The sequence below is a fragment of the Monocercomonoides exilis genome (assembly GCF_001643675.1).
Source record: "Monocercomonoides exilis strain PA203 chromosome Unknown scaffold14-1859848, whole genome shotgun sequence".
Taxonomy (NCBI): Eukaryota; Preaxostyla; order Oxymonadida; family Polymastigidae; genus Monocercomonoides; species Monocercomonoides exilis.
Window position 1 is genome coordinate 1370461 of NW_027150559.1, and position 21470 is coordinate 1391930.

At 42.4% G+C, this 21470-nt stretch overlaps 4 protein-coding genes across 4 annotated transcripts; 2 read left to right on the forward strand and 2 right to left on the reverse strand.

Annotated features, from left to right (window-relative positions):
- Window positions 1-61: 61 nt before the first annotated feature.
- Window positions 62-756, reverse strand: MONOS_2780 (putative Hit family protein 1). The gene is made up of 3 exons (XM_067872729.1): window positions 703-756; window positions 475-651; window positions 62-431 (listed from the first exon to the last, which is right to left on the reverse strand). Exons 1-3 carry the CDS (start codon window positions 727-729, stop codon window positions 204-206), a joined length of 432 nt encoding a protein of 143 aa, XP_067730475.1. The 5' UTR covers window positions 730-756; the 3' UTR covers window positions 62-203.
- Window positions 757-784: 28 nt separating this feature from the next.
- On the forward strand, window positions 785-11095 carry MONOS_2779 (uncharacterized protein; the record flags this gene model as incomplete). The annotated part of the gene is made up of 5 exons (XM_067872727.1): window positions 785-919; window positions 1112-1219; window positions 1343-5063; window positions 5376-7247; window positions 7453-11095. 5 exons carry the CDS (start codon window positions 785-787, stop codon window positions 10737-10739), a joined length of 9123 nt encoding a protein of 3040 aa, XP_067730476.1. The 3' UTR covers window positions 10740-11095.
- MONOS_2778 (uncharacterized protein) lies at window positions 11045-17164 on the reverse strand (the record flags this gene model as incomplete). Its single annotated transcript, XM_067872726.1, has 1 exon — window positions 11045-17164. One exon carries the CDS (start codon window positions 17162-17164, stop codon window positions 11276-11278), a length of 5889 nt encoding a protein of 1962 aa, XP_067730477.1. The 3' UTR covers window positions 11045-11275.
- A 1003-nt stretch (window positions 17165-18167) lies between these two features.
- On the forward strand, window positions 18168-20882 carry MONOS_2777 (putative TRAF3-interacting protein 1). Its single transcript, XM_067872725.1, has 6 exons — window positions 18168-18419; window positions 18485-19391; window positions 19588-19938; window positions 20138-20242; window positions 20323-20395; window positions 20579-20882. The coding sequence occupies exons 1-6, from the start codon at window positions 18222-18224 to the stop codon at window positions 20742-20744; spliced, it is 1800 nt and encodes a 599-aa protein (XP_067730478.1). The 5' UTR covers window positions 18168-18221; the 3' UTR covers window positions 20745-20882.
- Window positions 20883-21470: the final 588 nt, after the last annotated feature.

The following is a 21470-nucleotide window of genomic DNA, read 5'->3' on the forward strand; positions in this document are numbered from 1 at the left end:
CTTTCATCCGAAACCCCTAATATGTAATAATATCTGTGAATTTTTCTTCAAAAATTTCTCATTTCCATTTCTATTTCTACTATTTATTTATTTATTTATTTTGAAGCAAAAATTTTTACAAAAAACAAAATGCTGATGAATATTAAAAAAAAAAATACTTAAATATTCATTGTTGTGAATAAATGAGAAAGTTAACATAAAATTTAAATGCAATCACGTATCTTTTGTGCTAAAGCTGCAAGTTCTCCTTCTTTTGGTGAAAGAGAAGAAGTGGTAAATTTAAGTCCAAGTTCCTTTGATGAAGGATCTGATTCTTTTGGGATGAGATGAAAATGTGCATGCATAACAACTTGTCCCGATGATGCTCCATTATTTTGCAAAATGTTAAAATCTAATTCCTTTCCCTTCATTTTTTCTAAGCCTATTGATATCTAACCAAAAATCAAACGTTTTTTAAAAAAATGTCAAAATTACCTTTTTCAAAGCAACTATCACTTCTGACAAGTAATCATCTGGAATATCCTTTATTTTTTGACCATGACATTTTGGTATTACAAGGACATGACCTTCACTTGCAGGATTTAAATCTAAAAATGCAATTACTTTATTTGTTTCATATACTTTATTTGAGGGAATTTCCCCACTAGCAATCTTAAAATTTGAAATTAAAAATTAAATTTAAAATTAAAAACAAAAGCCAACTTTGCAAAATATGCAAGAATCTGACATTCAGAAATAAGCAAAATGATCAACCCCATGAATTTTAATTTTCCATTCATATACTATGGTTGGATCTTCTTATTTTTATCTTCCCTATTTTCCTGAGATATTTGAAGTTTTCAACATGAGCAATCCCCTTAATGCGGATCAATTTGAGCATGGTTCGCAGCAAATGCAGGAAAATACGCAATTACAGCAGGTTTCCCTTCGATCTTTCCTTGCCTTTTTCACCATATGCTTTGCTTAAACTTGTGTTTATATGCATTTATTTTCGTTATTTTCGTGCAACTAATATATTATAATGATAATGTTCAATTAATGAATGAAATTTATTTGTTGTTAAATCTGATTTTTAATGATTTCGCAAATTTTATCCTTTTTCAATTTAAAGAATTTCCAAACACTGGATTCAACGGTTCCTGGGGACGAAATGGCGTGTCCACTACAAATGATTGAAACAGAACAAGGTATTTTCACTTTATTTATTTATGTTGTTAAAGTATTTTTTCTTTATTTTTCTCAGTATGTTCATTTTTTATTTGATTTCAGTGAATAGATAATTTTAACTGAATTGAAAATTGATATTTTGATGAATTATTACCTCAAATATATTTTAAATTAGAATCAATTCTATCCACGTCAAGGACAGTCGTTATCTGCTCAGTTACAAAAAACTGGACATCCATCTCTTTATCATTCATTAGGAGGATATTCACCATATTTTGGTCCTCAATCATTTGATTCACCTATTCTTTTCGGAACGCCTCTTCAAACGTTAGCACCAACACCAAACACTTTTCTGAATGGGCATATAAATTCTCCAGGGCTCCAGACACCTCCAACACGTCTTTCAGGAGCGGACCCCTCATTGTTTTCTCCTTTACCATCATTATTTGGTGATAATGAAGATCATGCTTTCCAGTTTAATGAAACAACACATGGGTTCGATTTGCCAATGCTCCCATTTTCTTTTACACAAAAAAAACAGGGCCAACAAGCCTCTTCCTTAGCTCGTGCACACACTACAAACAATGAAATCGGAGACCAAGTGTATTCTCCGCGAGGCGAATCTGAAGCATCACCTGTTCTTCCGCCTTCGTCGCCTCCTCCTTCGACGTCGTGTGTGCAGCTGACTTCCTGCGGAGACACCCACAGCGAGTTGAATTCCGGCATGCCGAAGTCCCATCACTCGCAGTCATCGCCTCCGGCTTCGTCAGATCTTATCTTCACCACACAAACAGGAGCTGAAGCAGAACTGACAGGAGCAGCAGCAGGAGCAGCAGGAGCAGCAGGAGCAGAAGGAGTTTCCGATATTTCTTCAGCAGGCGGAGAGAACCAAATGTCCACTTCGAATGTCACTTCACTCACTTCCCTGTCTTCTTCTCCCTCTTCTTCTACATCTTCTTCTTCTGCTTCCACTTCTCCTTCCTCCCAAAATCAGCCTGTCTCCCCCTCATCTGCACTGAACTACCCACGATCTTCATTCTCCTCTTTAATTTCTTCGCTCAGCTCGCCCTTCGACTCCCAGTTCCCCAAGCCGACACTTCAGATACCCAATCAATCAGCTATTGGTGGAAGCAACATGTCTAACACTGCTAATACTGTAAATGCTTCTCATAATTCGAATACTTCCCTTGCTTCTGCTGCGCAGCTGTCATTCTCCACCTCCCCCCGCAACCAGTTCATCACACCCGGAACCTCCCCTTCCTCCACCTTCATCACATCAAGCTCTTCTCAGATGTCTGACCCGACCTCAGCCACTGGCACATACAGCTCCACGTCACCTTCTCCTTCGTCGTCGTCTTCTTCTCCCCCGTCTCGCGTCTCTACATTTTCTGGCTCTGGCTCAGGTTCTTCTTCACTCATTTCGCCTTTTTTTGCTCCGGAGCTTTCGTATGAGAACAGCCTGCAGACTGAAAATGGGCTGTTTGGGATGGACTCCACGGGAAATATGCGAACGTCGCCTGCTTCTTTGCATGCGCTGTCGCCTCTGCCGCCACAGGCACACGGGCAGTTCATTCAAGGGCAAACCTCAGGAGTATACCAATCTTCTCAGTCTGTACAATCTTTGTCATCATCAGCATCATCATCTCCATCATCTTCCTCTTCTTCTTCCTCCTCCTCCTCTTCTTCTTCAGCAGCGTCTCCTTCCTCTCTGCTTGGCGCCGCTGCCTCGCAAAGCTCGTTTCTGTCTCAGCACTATTCACAAGGCGTCATCAGCACAGGAATGCCCAATTCAGCCCATCCTTCGTTCTCCTCCACCTCACCCACTATTTCCTCCTTATCCCCCTCAGCCTCTGTGTCTTCCTCATACATCGGCCATGGCTCCTCTGCTTCTCCCCCTCCTCTTCCTCCTTCTGCTTCTCTCTCTGCTTCTGCTTCTAATTCAATCTCTGCCTCTATTTCTGCCTCAATCTCAGCTATTGGCTCTGGCTCTATCTCTCTTTCTGGCCCTGAAGCAAGCTCTCAACAGATGGGAATGTCACACATTGCTTCTCTTCCATTCAAAAGCACTTTTTCCTCCGGTTCTGCAAGAATGCCCCATTACTCGCCAGATCGAGAGCCTTCTCTTTCTCCTTCGTTCTGCTCTGAACTGGGCATGAATCCTCAGCCACACTCGCCTTCTTCGCCTTCTTCTTCGCTTTCGTCTGCACTTTCTTCTGCGCTTTCATCTGCTTTTTCGTCTTCTCCTTTGCCTTCGCCATCTTCCCCGCCGCTTACTGCATCTTCGCTGGGTGTATCATTTGACCGCTCTCCACAGCTGATTGTGTCGAAAGCAGAGGAAAGCCAGCAGATGCTGAGGGAGTCGATGCTGCTTAGACATCAACATCAGCATCAGCATCAGAATCAGCATCAGAATCAACAACATCAGAGTCAGAATCAGAATCTCAGTCAGAGTCAACATTTGCATAGCCAACACACTCAACAGAGACAGAATGCACAGGGCAGTCAGAGCAGACAGCAGAATAGGCAGGCAATGAATCAACTTAATAATCTCAATCAATTCAATAGCCTCAATCAACAGCAAAATATACAAAACATCCAAAACATCCAACAACTGTCTCAACAGCAACAACAATCTCAACATCAGCATCAGCACCACAACATAGCCTATCATGAACTAACCAGTGGCCCCAGCACAGCTGAGCGTATGATGTCGTCTGTCTCACCAATCCCTTCGCCTTTCTCTGCTTTTTCGTCTCCTGTGCTGTCTCAGACGTCTGACCAGGAGCACAGCATTCATCATTCATCACTTCTGAAGCGTTCGCCTGTTATATCATCAAACTATAGCATCTCATCTGCTTCTTCATCATCATCATCTTCTTCTCCTTCGTCGTCGTCGTCGTCATCATCTTCTTCTTCTTCTTCAATTTCAACCTCATCCACCACTTCCACATCTTCACTGCAGACCTCTCAATCAGCTTCTCATTCAATTACTTCTCCTTCCTTTTTGCAGTCAACACATCGCTCTATCACACCAAATACATCATCATCATCATCATCATCATCTTCTTCTTCCTCATCATCTACAGCTCTTTCTCTCACAGCATCTTCCTCTTCCCTCTCCACCTCTTCCCTCTCTGCTGTGAAAGTTGCCTCTCCCAGGCCCTCCCATCTGATTATCCCGTCTCTCTATGATGAAGACATCGAAGACAGCCAAGATGAAGGCATGCAGCGGAGAAGCAATGCTCTGTCTTCTTTCAATACACTCCATTCGATGTCTGCCATGACTCATTTATCCTCCACACTGCATTCAATGGACGACTCACAGCTGAATGAAGCAGCCAGTTTCACAGGGAGAAGAGATTCAGACAACAGAAGAGAAGAAGAAGGCTCTGTGCTTGGCGGCATACCAAGCTGCTCAGAGGAAGGGGGAGTTGGTTCGTATACATCACCAATTTTAGGTATGAGAGATGAATCGTCGTTTATGACACCTCAGCCTTCCCCTCCCGAGCATTCGGTGCAACCTTCACCTCCACCTCCTCTGTCGCATTCAACCCCGCTGTATCCATTGTCTGTGGGGAGAAGGAGAGATAACAGAGATGTGAGGGATATGAGGGATATAAGAGTCAGCAGAGAAAGGTTGCCTTTAGAATTAGAGGAGCAGCTGCAGATGAGAGGCGAATCGTCTCCTCTGATGCCGACGGCGGGTTCTTCTCTTTATTCTTCGCAGACGATGTATCAGTCCCCAGCCTCTTATGTGACCACAAGCTCAGCCTCGTCTTCGACAGCTGCTTTATCTTCACGCAATAACAGCGCAGGATCAATTAATGGCTCTGCTGTTTTGTCTTCTTCTGCTTCTGGTTCTTTTACTTCATCATCATCATCATCATCTTCTTCTGGTTTGTTATCACCCCATTCATCTATTTCTGAGTCCAGCTTATCTGGTAGCAGCAGTAGTATCAGCAATATCAATAACAACAATAACAATAACATGGATTATGTGCCTAAGCAGATACTGTCTCTGATTGATCCGGCGTTTGTGGAGCATCCAGATCCGTTCATCATCAGCAAGCATAACAGCAATAATAATAATAATAATAATAACAGTAGTAATAGTAATAGTAATAGTAATATGAACAACAGTAATAACAGCAACATTTCAAATAATAATACAAACATTAATGGAATCAATAACATCAGCTACAATAAAGCCCGATTAGAACTTGATCGCAACCCATCTGATCCGTTCCCCACCACTCCAACAGGAGCCCTTCAATCTCCTTCTTCTTCTTCTCTTTTGTCATCTGGCGTTTCCCCTATCCCTTTCTCTCGCTCTCCTTCTATTTCAGCCTCCCCCTCCGCATCTGCCTCCGCCTCTGTTTCTGTCTCTGGCTCTTATCCGAACTCATCTTCTTCCTCTCCTTCCTTCACGCCCCGCACACTCCCGCCCGAAATGCTTGTATTCTCTTCGTCTCCTCTGCCTTCCCCAACCACACCCACTCCGCCTGCTGCGATGTCTGCAGGCCCACAGCGGCTGGGCAATGACATTCGGCTGAGTCAGTTTCTGGATGATGAGATGGGGAAAACAACACCAAGGGACTTTTCAGGGCAGATGAAGATGGAGGAGCTCAATAGACTTGTGGAGAGCTGGAGGAGTGGGCAAGGTGTTGGAGAAAGGAGCCCTTCAATGTCATTGGGGAGGTTGAATGAGCTGATGAATGGGAGTGGCAGTGGCAGTAGTAAAATGAATGGTGTAAATGTTAATGTAAATGTTAGTGTTAGTGGCATAAGTGGAGGAGGAGGTAGTGGTGGAAGCAGTGGGCTTGGATTGAGCAACCAGCCAGGCTCAGCATACAACCGGAGCATGACAGCATCACACTCACTGGAGCAGCTAAGATCAGCGTCATCGCCTGTGATGCATGCCTCTTTATCTCCTGTGGGGCTTATTCCGCCTCCGACATCACCTCCTCTTGCAACTAGTGGAGGAGGGAGTGGAGGAAATGATGGTGGTGCTAATGGTGGTGGATTGCATTCACTGAAGTCAAGAAGCTCAGTGGGCAGTTCTCAGATGCTGTCACCAACAGACTCATTCAACTCAATCTCAAATCTGTTTTCTGGTTCAACGTCTCCTCGGCCTCTGAACAGCTCTTCCTCATCTCCAGTGAATGTGAGCCAGCCTTCATTCACATCAGCGCTGAAAGTAACTTCCAAGTCATTTGTTCCTTCCCCCGCGTTTCAGGATGTAATCACAGGAAATATGGCAATGATATCAAGTGCAGGGAATAAGAGACACCAGAACAGAATGATGTATCAGGCAGCTGTGGGAGACGGACAGTCAGTTGGAATGCAGATGGCTGCAGATCCAATGGGATTTAATACTTCTGCTTCTATTTCTGCCTCTTCTTCTCCATCGGAGCATTCGATTAACTCGTCCAGTGCGTTTGTGCAGTTATCACAGAATGTTACATCACCAGCCTCAGCAACTGCTGGCTCTGTATTGTTCCAGGCTTCATCTGCAGCAGCCTCTGCTGCTGCTTCAAATCCATCATCATCGTCATCCTCCTCCTCATCTGTTTTATTGCTATCACCCACTTCTCCTTCCTCTTCCTCACCTTCTTCTGTCTCTTCCCTCTTGAACAATGGCGCTTCTTCTCCTTCGAGCGATTCTTATCCACTTGCATTGCAGCTGCAGTCCAGTATGAGCAATCCATATGCAATGTATCAACATCTTCCATCTGAGGGCTTATCTCAAATGGGAGTGCAGATGTCTTCAACATCGCCTGTTTCTGCAGGTCAGCAGTCGCTACAGAATCTGCAGTATCAGATGGGCAATCCTTCTATAGCTGGGCAAGCTTCAATGAATATGTCATCATCATCATCTTCTTCTCAATCTTCTTCTGCTTCTTCTTCTTCCTCCTCCTCATCTTCATCTTCATCAGCACATTCAACCATTATGTCATATCTACCCACATTCCCTTCTTCCCCACAGTCTCAGTATTCTGCTCTTCCTCAGTCTGCTGGCTCGCTTTCGCCTGTTGTCAATTCAGTCAACATGCCCCTCAGCAACTTTGCTGGTGCTAATGGTTTGCTGTTATTAAATTTTATTTATTTTTTTTTTTTAAATGTGATTGGTTTTTGTAAATGTTATCTATGAAATTCTCAATGTTGTCATTAACAAATGATCTATTTCTTTACATTTTCATTTTATATTCCTTTATTTGTTTAACTTTATGAAAAATTTACTAATGAATTTTATTTATTACTAATATTTCAATGAAACAAACTCAGATTCAGCCTCTTCCATGCAGATGAACATGCTTCCACCAAATCTCTCACTCACCTATCCTTCCTTCTCCCAAAACCCTTCAACCCACGCACACTATGGCTCTTTAGCCGCTTCTTCTTCTTCTTCCCTTTCATCTTCCTCTTCCTCTTCATCTTCCTCATCTTCATCTTCTTCTCCTTCGAGTGGTACCATCTCCTTCACTCCTCCTTCTGAAAGCGATCTTCTCAATTCTCCGCCTCAGCCATCACTCGGCGAGCAGCTGTCGTTCCACTTGTCACTCCCACAGCAGCAGATCTTCCAGTCTCAAATTCAGTCTCAATCTCTATCTCCTTCTCAATCACCTTCACGTTCACAATCACTGATACAGGCACAGATGCAGCAGGAGCAGTACATCCAGGCTCAACAACAACAACAACAACTACAACAACAACAACAGCAGCAACAACAGTCTCAATACACTTTGAATCAGATGCTTCCTCTTTCTGCTCAACAACAACAGCAAAATCAACAGCTCCTTCAGCAGCAGCAACAGTCTCAACAACAACAACAGCAGCAGCAGCAATCACGTGCATTTGTTCCTTCAATGTCCCCACCTGCCCCAACCTCCCCTTCAGCTGCTGTGTCCAGCGTTCCTTTGCTTGCACGCCCATCGCAGGCATCTGTACAGTTTAAACCAGGCAGTCAGTTCCATTCTCAGTTCTTTTCCAATCAACAGAGCAACAACAGTAATAACAGCAGCAGTAGTAGTAACAGCCAACAATCATACAGAGGCAGTAGCTCACAGAATTCACAGATGCATCCGTATCTGCTGCCTTCTCCAACACGTTCAGGCAGTTCTCCATCGTCTTCTGTTGCATCTGCTCCTCTCCCTCACACTGCTCAGCAGCCTTACTCTTCTCAGGCACAAGGCTCGCCTTTCCCACAGTATTCTTCTCCACCCCCAACTTCTTCATTGAGCTTTTCCACTTCGCCATCATCTGGACCATTATCTTTGAGCTTAGTTACTTCTGGTTCATCTCCTTCATCTTCTGGCCCTTCTTCTTCCCCTTCCTCTTCATCTTCATCTTCATCCGTCTCAAATTCCGCCTCTTCTCCCTTCTCCTCTCCTTCTTCCTCCCCTGCCTCTCAATCTCCTCCTCCTTCCTCTTCTTCTTCCTCTGCATTTCCCGGTCAGTCCCCACACCACACTTTCTTCACCTCTCTTGTTGGCAGAGCAGTGGGCTGCTGTATGGATGCCTCGCTCTCACGCACAATACAGGCAAATCTCGGCTTCTGCGATGTTGGGCTGCGGTATGCGCTGTTTATGGAGATTCTGCCAGCTACACTGACATTGTCGAAGGACAAGTTTGGTAACTTTATCTTGCAAAAGTTCTGTGAAATGGATGAAGACTGCTTGAAACCTGAAGAGGTGGAGATATGGCGGAAGGAGAAAGAAGAGAGAGAAAGAGACAGAGAGAGGAAGAAGAAGCTGGTTGATAGAGACAGAGAGAAAGACAAAGGATCAGAGAAGGAGCCTCCAACATCGATGCCTGTGCTGATGTCATCGTTGGAGTCATTGACATGCAAATCCAGTTCATTCACGACTTATGCCTCTATGCTAGCGATAGCGTTGCGCGGGCACATAATCGAGTTCAGCTTCCACAAGTATGCCTGCCGGGTGGTGCAGAAGATTTTGTCATGCATCGACCCCACAAGAGGCGCGGAGATGATGGCTGAGCTGAATGGAGAGAACTTGGTGGTCGCAGCAATGATGGATCAGAACGCTAACCATGTTGTGCAGCTGCTGATCAACATCTTCCCTCCCCCGCTCTTCCAGTTCCTGTTTGATTCACTACAGTCCCTCTGCGGCAACCAAGAAGGCAGTTCCAGTGAAGACGGAGACAACGACAACGACGATGATGAAGACCTAAAAATGGAGCATGCAGAGAACCCGGAGATTGAGAAGAAGCTGATTGAGCTGAAGCGCCACATTAAACAGCTGAACAGGTCATCGTCGTATGCTTCTTCGTCAGCTGCGTCCAGAAGCGATGTTCTGAGCCAGCTTGCGAGGCAACAGTACAGCAGCCGAGTGATGCAGCATCTGATTGAACTGTCGCTGCCCATTCAGAGGAGAAGGCTGATGCGGTCGCTGGCGACGCATTCGATGGAGCTTGCAGTGGATAGCTACGGAAACTATATAGTGCAGAGGATGATTGTGCTGGATGAGAAAGAAAAAAATGAAAAGAACGAGAAAACCGAAAAGAACGAGAAGAATGAGAAATACGAGAAAAACGAGAGGAGCACAGGAACATCTGCGAAACCAAGGCGTTCGCGCAGCATTAGAATCCTGACGCTAGTGATGAAGTCGCTGAACGGGCACTTCTACAAGCTGTGCCGGCACAAGTACGCCAGCAATGTAGTGGAGAAGTGTGTGGAGTATGGCGACGAGTCGCAGCAGATGTCGATTGTGAAGGAGCTGCTGGGAGACACACCTGAACGCACAGATGGTTCTCCTTCAACTGAGACGCTGGCAAAGGACGTGCCGGAAACACGATCGTCACATACGAACTCGGTTTTCTTGTTCAAGCCGTCGCAACACAGTTCTTCTTCATCTTCATCTTCTTCCTCCTCTTCGTCTTCATTGTCTTCTCAACAAACATCTGTTTTGAGTCAAACAGAGCGATTCAACTATTTATTTGACCTGCTGAACGATCAGTTTGGGAACTACGTTATTCAGAAGCTGTTGCTCGTTGGCAGAAGTTCAATTAGGAAAGAAATGATGGATGTTCTGACATCGAACATGGCGCGTGTGGAAGAAGCTGTGTTTGGAAAGCATCTCATCAGCACAATGGAGAAGTGTGCGGCTCTGATGGAAGAGGATAAAAAACGAGGTGCTTTTGAGGATCGGGAAGATGAGGGAGAGCCCAACAGAAAGCAGAGTTTGGAGAGAGAACGAGAACATAGCAATGATAGGAACTTGCTGCCAACACCAGCGCAGTCTATGAACTTATCACCATCCTCGGCAAGCAGCCAGCAGCAGGTCGGTGCAAATCAGAATGACCATTGGACTCAGCAGCGTCAGTACAATGTTGCTTCTGGATCTTCTTCTTCTTCCTCCCCCTCTTCTTCTTCTTCTTCTAGTTCTTCTTCATCCACAAACACATTCTCTGTAACTCAGCCACCACTGCAACCACCACCTTTGCAGCCATCACAACCACAATACAATTCCCAGCTGATATACCAGCCATCATCACAATCATATTCGCGTAAGCCACAGCACAACCGCAAGCGAGAAGGTCACTTTAAGTGAGTGATTGTGCTCACCACAGTTGCATTTTTATTTTATTTTATTTTATTTACTTTTATTTTATTTTTTCATTTTCTGACACATCGTTTTCATGTTGCTTGGAATTCTTTTCTTTACGTTTCTTTTCTTTTTTTTCTTTCTGTTATTCTCACCTTTTTTTTACAATCGTCAATACCATTTTTTAGCTGTTTTGTAGTGTTCTTTTTACGTTAGTCATGGTTTTTTGTGCATTAAGTTTCGCTTCGACAAACTGCGGTTGATAAAAATTAAAAAAAAAATTCCACTTTATGTTTCTGTCATTTTGTGAAAAGTGGAATTTTATAAAAAAATAAAAAAAAAATAAAAAATAAAAATTTCACGAAATACTCTTCTTTTTTTCTTTAAAATATCATAAAATATTCGAATAAACGAGCAACTTGCTCAACTTTTCAGTCAGAAAAATGTAATCATCCTGAATATATAACATAGATAATTAACAGCTAATGAAAAGAAACTCAAAAAAATACTAATAAATTAATTAATATTCTAAAAAATTATTGTTAACAGGATTTCATAAACAACTCTTTCAGTTTCTCTTCTTTTTCACATGTCTCTCTGAAGGGTGACAAAATAAACGAGCTCATGCTTCCAATAAACGGATCATCGTCCTTCGACTTCAGCCCGAGTCTCAGCCAGCACTTCAGTGGGAACTTCTTATATAGAATTACAAACAACAGTCTACAGATGTTGTTGGGCGACGTTGCAATAGGCTTGACAAGCTCGATGCCCTTGTCGCTTCTTTCAATTGCATTCACATAAGGGGATAGCAAATAGTGCGCAGCTGTCATTCTCTTCAGTTGCACTGCCCACAGCGAACTAGAAATGGCGTCGCCCAAAGAAGAGTCAAACACATCAGAAACAGACAGCGCTTCTAACTGGCAGAGCTCATCCACAATTTCTGGAAGCTTGCCAAACGGTGTGACATTCAGCACCAACAAGATGTATTCTCCTTTCAATCCTTTCGACGTTCTCAGTGCCGAAAGAATTCCGCAGATGCACCCTATAAGTCCTGATCCAATGTTATCTGAAAGCGAGTAATGGCTTATTTCCTCTCTCACTTTCTGAAGGAGGAATTGAAGAAGATACCCCTTTTCAGATGAAATAATCTGCATAGTGAGTTTTTTCATCATTTCTTTTGACTTACTCACGTTATTTGCATAGTTAGCTTTGCATAGCACGAACAAAGCTTCAATGCTTTTCTTCATGATATCATTGTCCAACTTGCAAGTGGGTTTCGAGTTGGCTATCTGAATCAGCTTCTCCGCAATCTTAGCGAGTGAGTCCTCACATCCGCTGGGGCACTGCATCAGCCAAAACTTAAATCTTCCGAGATTAAACTGATTCATAAACTGAACTGTAGTCAAAATTCGAGCTGATCCAAATTTGCTTCCAAGGAAAGTGAGGAAAAAGTCGTACAAGCCTGAAATTGTTGCTGTGTCGCTGCAGTTTCCTGCCAGGTACAGGAGAATGTCATCCATGACGAGTGAACACAATGATTTGTACTCATTCTCCTTCATTGCCTTTTCTGTCATTTTGGCCCAAGTTCTCTTGTCGTTCAAGAAGTATCTCTTCAAAAGGCGCATCAATTTGAATTGCTTCATCCCTAATTCTTCGGCAATACCCAAAAGTGCAAATATCTTTGCGAGGACATCTTCACACACTTTTTCATCGCCACTATTAACTGCTTTCGTCACAGCCGAATAAATGAGTATTTCTGCCAAAGTAAACTTTTGCTTATCCTTTGCAATCAGTTTATCCAGCAACTTCATTTGCTCATCCAATGTGAGTGATTGAGCAATGACTTGCATCAAATGATTGTTCTTCATAGTTTCACTCCTCTTTTTCGCATCATCAGACATATGATCATCTTCAGCATCTTTAGACTCATTGGTTCTTTCACTGTCACCTCCTTCACTGTCAAAATCGCTTCCATCTCCGCTTTCAAAATCATCGCATTCACTATCACAATCATCACTATCTTCATCTTCACCTTCACCTTCATCTTCATCTTCCTTATCATCTTCATTATCATCTTCATCTTCACATTCACATTCACAATCGCTCGCTTCTGCACTGTCTACACCAGTTCCAGCAGCTTCTTCTTCATCGTTGTCTTTTTGAGACAAAAATTTGTTTATCATATTTTGTTTAATCAATTCTCTAACTTTTTTACTATCAATATGAAAAATGGAATAGCTTGCGGCAAGAGCAAAACCTATCTTGTCTTTATTTTTCATAGCATTTTGCAGCAGTTTTCCAACATGTGCACTTGCTCCCACAAGCTTAAGGAGCTGCTTAATTCCGTTCGTGAAGGCCACACAATATGGCATTCCATCGCAGTCAACTCTCTGTCTTTCATGCAGCAAGCTCTCAATAATGTCGTCTGCCAGCTGCTCTGACTCCTTCTGTGTCAGTGAAGCCATCGAATTCCCGATTGTAATTGATGTTTTTGGCAAGTCCGTTGACAAAGTTTTGCGGAGTTCTTCGCTTTCATTCGACAGAATCCAGTCTTCCTTCTTTCCTTTGTTGAGCAGCTCAATCACCTGATAACGCAGTGCTGGTCGGATAAGATCAATTCTCTTTTTCAGCATCCACGACATCAGCGCTTCGTTGGTGTACAGCGTTGGGAACGAGCCTACGAGCTCCTTTGCCATAGCAATCCAAGTATGCTCAACTCCATCCGTGGAGCACGATTGAATGGCTTGCCAGGCACCATCAATTCCCTCGTAAGGATCAGTGGCAAAAGACAGCAAAAGCCGCATGGCTTTCGTTCTGACAGAAAACATATCACTGTTTCCGTCACACTTCTGGCAACTATGCTGTTCCACATCCATTTTGTGGATGAATCCTCTTTGAACAAGTTGATGCTGCCTTGCCATCTTCCTCTTCTTCAGCTCTTGCTTTTCTTTTTCATTCAATTTGCAACCCAAAAATGTCTGGCAGAAACCTTTTATCATTCCGTTCATTTGCCGGGACTTCCACTCAGCTGCATTTTGCTCCACCCAATTCCACCACTTCGCCTTGGTGACTTCTCTGAATTCTGATGCGTTTCTCTTTCCTTCTTCAAAGGAATTCGAACCACCATCAAGAGAGCCCATCACAAGCTTCGACAGCTCAGAGAAGAGCGATATGGCCCAATCTGTGGGAGTGGCAAATGCGGCTCGTGGATGTGGATATTCCATGCCTTGCTTGTTTGACTGAGAGCTGGCCGACGATGCAGCAGCAGTTGCAGAGGCTGAAGCCGAAGCCGACTCTGCTGTTGCAGCTGTTCCTTTCTCCTTAAAGTCGAGCGGAAGGAACGGAGCAATCAGTATCAGGAACTTTCTCGCTTTCCCATACGACTCGTTGCTGGTTGACGGGTCAGACATCATCGAGCGGAAGTATTCGTTGATGTATCCAATCACATGATCCCACTCTTCAGAGCACCCATTGCACTCCTCTGCATTCTGGCTGTTGCATGTCATGTCACATTCAATCGGCTGTTTGCCAGAAAGAGAGCGTAAGCTGCGCCTCGAGATTTCTGTCAGATGCTGCAGCACTTCAGTCCGTACTGTGTCTCGCTCTCTCTTCATCTTCGCCACATAGCAGAACGCCCTGACAAGAGAGTTTTGAGACGAATCTGTGCAACCTTCAGAGGACGACTGGTTGAGTGCTCCGCATTTCAAGATCGTTTCAGCGGATTTCGATCGCTTCTCGTCTGCTTCGCTGTGTGTGTAGTCTTCGAGGCATTTGAGACACTCGTCAAACGGAAGGAACTGGGCATTGGTCAACGTGGCATTGTCGTATTCAGACACAACCTTCGGGTCTGGGTCCTTTGCCTTGTATGCCTCAATGATCCTCTTTGCGAAGCGCGCCTCTTCATGACGCAAGGAATGAGGAAGTAATCTCAAGAATTTTCCGATCAGCACCCCATCTTTGTCGCGGAATGCGAGGGTGAAAGGCAGCGCAGACGGAAGAAGTGGGAATGCTGTTTCCTTTTGCAGACCAAGCAGCCCTGGGATCACTCCTTCAGCACAATACAGCTGCCTCGCCTGCTTCCTGTTCATCTTGCGCAAGAAGTGGAACCTGCTGCAGAAGAAGTCTTCGCCCGGCGTGTTCAGCAAGACAAGATCGCTGAGGGTGTTGCAGTGCAGACGGTGCGCCACATTGTCAAAAAGCATGATCTCCCAGTCAACTGGCACATCTCTCTCGTTCTCCACTGTATTCCTGTGTACATCGTAATAGCTGTTATACACCCTTCCTACTCCGAACGGATGCCCCAGCCTGTTGTCCTTGTGCCCAAAGGCGAAGGAGCTGATGGATCCCCTCAGCGCGCACGGAACAGTCTGCAGACGCGATGCCTCCACCCAGTTTTCGTAGCATGTCCGGACAAAACGACGCTCTAAGTTGTATCCTTCTCTGTGGGACATTTCCACTGGTGCTGTGAAGTCGTCGTTGCGGTTGGTGCCACGCAGCATTGAAAGCGACGGAAGCAGCGCAGTCGGAAGGACACTTTCTCCGTCGGCCCAGTGAATCTCCTGCACACTTGGCAGTTTGAAGCAGCTGCCGGTTTCAGTGTTCGCTGCGATGGCGTTAGTGTCCAGTGCATTTTGTTCAATCAACGCGCATATGACCCACTGGGCAATCTGCGACGGCATATACCGCACAGCCCGTGAGATGTTGATGCTTCTGGCTTCGTTGAACAGGAACAGAATGTTGAGGAGCGTGAAGAACAGAGTGAAATATTGAGAAGGTTCAGCGTGGCACTCAGATTCGTCTTTCATCTTGTTCATTTCCGAAGAAGAAGAGCAGTCTGAAATCGACGACTCTGATGGGAACAGCAAAGAATGCCTGGAAGAGAGAATTGGCAGAATCATGTTCATGTACTCACAAAACATAAATGCATGAGCACATAAGTTGAACGGCAGTGTCTTCTTCTTCGCTTCTCCTGCTTCTTTCAACGTACTCCTTAAAACTGGAGGAAATTCTGCATATGGATCTTCAGATGATGATGAAGCAGGTGCTGTGCTATCTGACACAGTGCTTTCTCCATCTTCCTGCATATCTCCTGCCTCCGAAGAACGAAAAGCAGATTCCCTCAGAGCTTTTCCCCATTCAACTGCAAAGGTGAGTGCAATGAGAGGATAATGCCGTGCAAGGCAGCACCAGCCATCGCTAAGCAGAACACGGCGTGCTTTCAGAGCAAGACTCACATTCAGATTGTCAGGCAAAGCTGGCAAAACATTCGATACAGAAGAAGAAGAAGAAGAAGAAGAAGAAGAAGACTGACTTGCAGAAGACATTTGCTGCTTGCACTGCTGGCACAAGTCGCCACATGTGAAAATATTCACAAACTTCTGTACTGTGCGAGGAGTGGCAGAGCAGACGATTTGAAGGTTCTCCAAATACTCAGATGGCTTTAGGCCATCGACATAGCGATCCGCAAAGTCCTCCACATTCGAATATTCCTCCTTTTCGCTCTGCGTCTTCAGCTTCCCATTCAGCTTGCGCCTAACTTCCCAGTTGTCCTTTGAAATCTTGCTCCTTAAGTCAGAAGAGACGCTTTTCATAAGTTCAAGCATCTTGTTCTCTTCTTTCTCCATCTCATTCTTTATCTGCTCAATCACTTTGTCATCGCAATTCATATCTGCCTGGCTGTTTCCGCTTCCCTTCGCTTTTTCATCCTGAATACGCTTCCAATGCGCCATCACCCGCTTTGCGTGAATCGAAGTCAGTTTGTGTGCAGAAAGCGTCTGAATCGTGAATGAGTCGTCGGAAAGGCACATGTTCCTCAATGCCTCTTCGTCGCATTCCTGTTGGCTGTCATTCGCATAGCTGGAGTCGGCAGACACTCCGAGTGTGTGCATTGCCAAGAACCGCTGGAGAAACTCAGCAGATTTCGACATTGAGTGGACGATCTTAGAAAGGAGAGAGCTCATTGACTGCAACTTTGCTGCATCAATTTGAGTTGATGACAAAGAAGAAGAAGAAGAAGAAGAAGAAGATGATGATGATGATGAAGTGGATGAAGACTGAACATCGCAAGTACTCTGCACATTCAATCCATCAAAGTTTTTATTTGAAAATGGGATTGTTGAGCTGAGAGTGCAACCAACAGTTTCACAGAGTTTGAATCCCACACATACATCTGTTTGGAAGATGCAAATCGTTGAATCTGCGCAAACTCCGCATCTCAGATCTTTTGCACTTTGCACACTTGCTCCAGCATTTATTTGATTTCTTCGGGCTTTACTTATTAATAAACCAATGCTCACCATCAATTGTATTCTTTGAGATTGCGCAAGTTGATATATAATTTCCATAAGTTCCTCTTTTTTGCATTTTAGCCCAATTTCAATGTAAACTTGAGGAGTATCCGGAAGCATCATTGGGAAATTAAATTTCGACATGAGCGAAGGAAGATCTTCACAAGAAGAAGTGAGATTACAAATACTTAAAAGAATATTCCTTGCTTTAGAGGTGAAAGGCTCGTTTGAAGAATCCACCACCTTTTGAAGAAATGATGTGTATGATGAATTATTTAAATTGACACCTAATTCAACGATATGTTGAAGTAAATTGAGTAAAATGGCTGTCTCCTTTGAATTTTTATTGCAACTTTCGCAAAACTTTGGAAGCCTTTGTGAAATAAAATTATTTTCTTTTAACCCTTCCTTGAAATGTTCGTTATTAATAAGTTTATCAATTCCCTGAAGCGCAACAATCCTACATTTTTCATCTGAAGAATCTAAACATTGAAGAAGCTTCGAAAGAAGTTCTCTTTGAGAAAGACGAAGATTATCTTCCATCACTTCAGAGTTTATTGCAAGAAAGAGCGAGTTTAATCTTTTCTGAAAGTTTAAGATTCAAAAAACTTTTTATAAAGTTATTATATAAGCAACAGCAAACAATTTCAGATTCATTCGATGAAGAACTTATTATTTTAAAAGCTTGCTTCAATTCTTTTGAATTGAGTGCAATATCTTTTTGCTTCCGACATTTGCAGGCGGAAGTGATAAGAGATTGGGTCTTCATTTTTTCCAACTAGTTTAAAATAAAAAATAACATAGTTTAAATACTTTTAAGAAAAAATTAAATACATCGCAATCAACTTTTTCCTTACTCATTGCTGATCTTGTCCCATGAATTAATTCTCAAAAAATATTCATGTTTCTTTCCGACATCAAAATGAAAACAATGTTTTGTATTCAAAATTATTCACATTTAACTTCATTGAAACATACAACATCAAAAAAACAAAATTTAATGTGAATTTGAAAAAATGAAAAATATATATAGAAAATGACTTTTATGAAGTGACGTTTTTTTATTATGATGATACGCATGTGATTTAATGCGAAATATTTGAAAATAAAAAAACATAAAATTTTTAGAAATAAAAAAGGGAGAGTAGTTACTCATAATTTCATCTTTTTTCCTCGAACGAGAGTTTTTATTTGAAATTGCATGTCCGAAGATTCAAACTATTTTGAGGAGGCAGTGGGAATATTGAGTCAAGTTGTTGATACTCCAAAGATTACAGTCCAACTTTTATCTCGACCTCCATACAGATTTATCTTTGATGTAATCATGACAATCCAACGAAAAACACAATTTGCAGAAGGTCTTTTCAACGCCGAAGAATTGGAATCTGGAAAACCAATGGTATTGCATTTTTCAGAAAAATTATTTGATTCAAAATTGAAAATTTAAATACATTTCATATTTAGAGAAAGGATCAAAAACCAACTTCAGCAAATAGACGTGCTAAAATTTCCTTTTTAAACAAGGTCATAGGGATATCAGGGTTAGCACTTGGCAGAACGTGCACCTGCGATCCAAAAAATGTAATTGCTGGAGCAGAAGCGAAAGCAACAGACGAGATGCTCAAAATGTTTTTGGAAGCTGCACAAAAGCATGGGAAAAATTCTGCAGGTTTTGTAGCAGCAATAAATTCTTCTGGAGCAGAGAAACCAAAGCAAGCACCAAAACCAGCAGCAAAGCCAGCAGCTCAACCAAAAGCTGTTGCTCAGCCAAAATCCGCAGCTCAGCCTCCTCCAGCTGAAGAACAACCGAAGCAAGAGCAGCAAAAGCAAGAGCAACCTGCAGCTGCACCAGCGCCAGCACCAAAGCCTAAAGAAAGAGCGAGACCAAAGCAACCTCAAAAGCCACCAACCCCTGCAGCTGCACCTGCAGAAAGCGAAGCAAATGAGCAAGAAAAAGCACCATCTCAGCCACAACCACAACCGCAGCCCAAAATGCATCCAAAGTCTGCGTCAAAGCCTGGATCAGCGAAGCCATCTCCCACTCAGCCTCCACGTCGTGCACCTTCGCCGATTGAGGTTGACAGCTCTTCTCGTGTCGATGAGCCGCGAGATCAGCCGATGTCACCTACGCCCACACCAAGCGGCAGGCAGGATGCTGAGATTGAGCATGCACCGTCGCGAAAACTGTCATCGCGGCCAGCATCAATAAAGAAGCCGCCACCGAGGCAGAAGAATCTTGAGGAAGACATGGGAGTGTCTGAAGGAAGCGACTCGGAGCAGTCAGATGGAAGAGGAAACAATGAGAGCAGGAAGCGGGGAAGAGACAAAGATAAACGGGGAAAGAAAGGCAAAGGCAAGAGGAAGGGAACCGGTTTGTTGCTGTTTCTGTTTTGGTTTTGATGAATAATTGATGGTTGTCCACATTTTATTAAAAAACGATATGAATGTTAATTTCAACTGAAAAAATTTTGAAATTTTCGTAACATTTCTGTTACATTTATTCAAATTCACGATCGTTTCTTCAACTGCGTTTATCTTCTTCTTCTTTTATTTTTTTCCAACATAAGGAATGATGGAATCTGACAGCGAGAGTTCAGAAGTTGAGGACATTTATGCTCCGCCGTTGGCGGCTCCTCCAGGAAGCAGAAGGAGGAGAGGCGGAGGCGGTGCGAGGATGGGAGCAGCAGGCAATGAGAATGGGGCAGACAGCGGCAACGAGTCAGGAGGAGAAGGAGATTTTCCAGTTGGAATGGAAATGAGAGGGCAAGGAAGAGATGGAAAGAACAAGTCAACACTTGCAAGGCAGATTGAAGAACACGAAAGAGAACTGATGGGCAAAGCCGGAGAAGGAGATGACATGGATGAGAAAATGAAAGGGAAGAACAAGAGAGATAGCTTGGAAGATGATAAAGAAACAGGTACATCTCTTTAAAATTCATATTTTCATGTATTTTGTAAAACTTAAACAATATTTTTCTTTTCTTTTTCTTTTCTTTTTCTTTTTCTTTTCTTTTCTTTTCTTTTCTTTTCTTTTTCTTTTCTTTTTCTTTTTCTTTTTCTCTATCATTTTGATTCATCCAATATTATTTTCTATATTTAATAATTTTGATTGCTTAGCACGAAGAGACGAGCAAGTAGCACAGATAAGAGACGGAATCCAAGCAATGGTCAAAACTGTCATTCCACTGGGAAGAGTTGACTATATGCAAAGCGATCTTGAAGGTTTGTAATGATAATTTTTTTTTTCAATGAAAAATAAAATTTTAAATGTCAAATTTTGCACAATGCGATTTGGGCTATAGTGATATCTCGTGAATTTGATGAAGCCAGAAAGGAAAATCTTCAAAATGTCTCGACAATCGATCAAAGCAAAAGGTTGCTTAATATTTTTTTTTTTTATTTGAGTGAATTATAATGAATCCTTATTCTTTCTTTCTTTCTTTCTTTCTTTCTTTCTTTCTTTCTTTCTTTCTTTCTTTCTTTCTTTCTTTCTTTCTTTCTTTCTTTCTTTCTTTGTGCATTAAATGTATATATACATTTTTTAAAAATCAAATTCAGAGAAACTGATTCTGCTCTAAGACCATTAATGGCCCAGCTGTGCGAAGTTGAGCAATCAATTGTCGATGTGCAAAAGCAAATTTATCTCATTCAAGCACAAGTCACTCGAAATGACATACACATTCACTCCCTAATGAAAAACATAACATCTCCAAAACGTTCTTGACTTATCTAATTCTTTTTTGGTTAATTTTGATCTTTTATCTATTTTTTAATTTTTGTCCATTTTACTCATTTCACAGCTATCATTTGTCCGTCTGTGTTTTTATCACCATAAAATAAGGTTTTTGTTCTATCAATCTCTTTGAAACAGTTTCAATATTTTTTTAAAAATGACCCAACCTTTGAAATCAAAAACAACTCGAGAAGTAATAACTTAATCTGTATTTTAAAGAATACGATTGTTAATAGAGAAAATTATTCAAGAAATATGTGTATTGCCGATGATTACAAGTAAGAAGAGGGAAGAGGTGAATTGATAATGAAAAGATAAGCCGTATTATTCTCGTAGAATTGGATTCTTCAACAATTTTACGCAAATGCTATGCAATGACATGTATAGGTTCTAAAAGGTTCATTGCGTTGATCTAGTTCTTCCTTTCTGGATTAGATTCATTAACGAATGTATACAATACAACAAGTCCGAGCCCAAGAACAACAAGAACTTTCGAAAGCAATTCAACCTTAAAGCATTAAAATTGAAAATAATTGAAAATAACAATTTGAAATCATGTGAAATATCTTATTTAACACACCTGATTATCTGTAATCATTTATAAAAACAGTTTAAGGTATTGATGATCATAATTGATCTTTTAAGAAGATTTTTTTAAAAACCTCAATATTTTCACATATAAAGCAAGTTTAATTAAAATGCACAAATAATATTTGT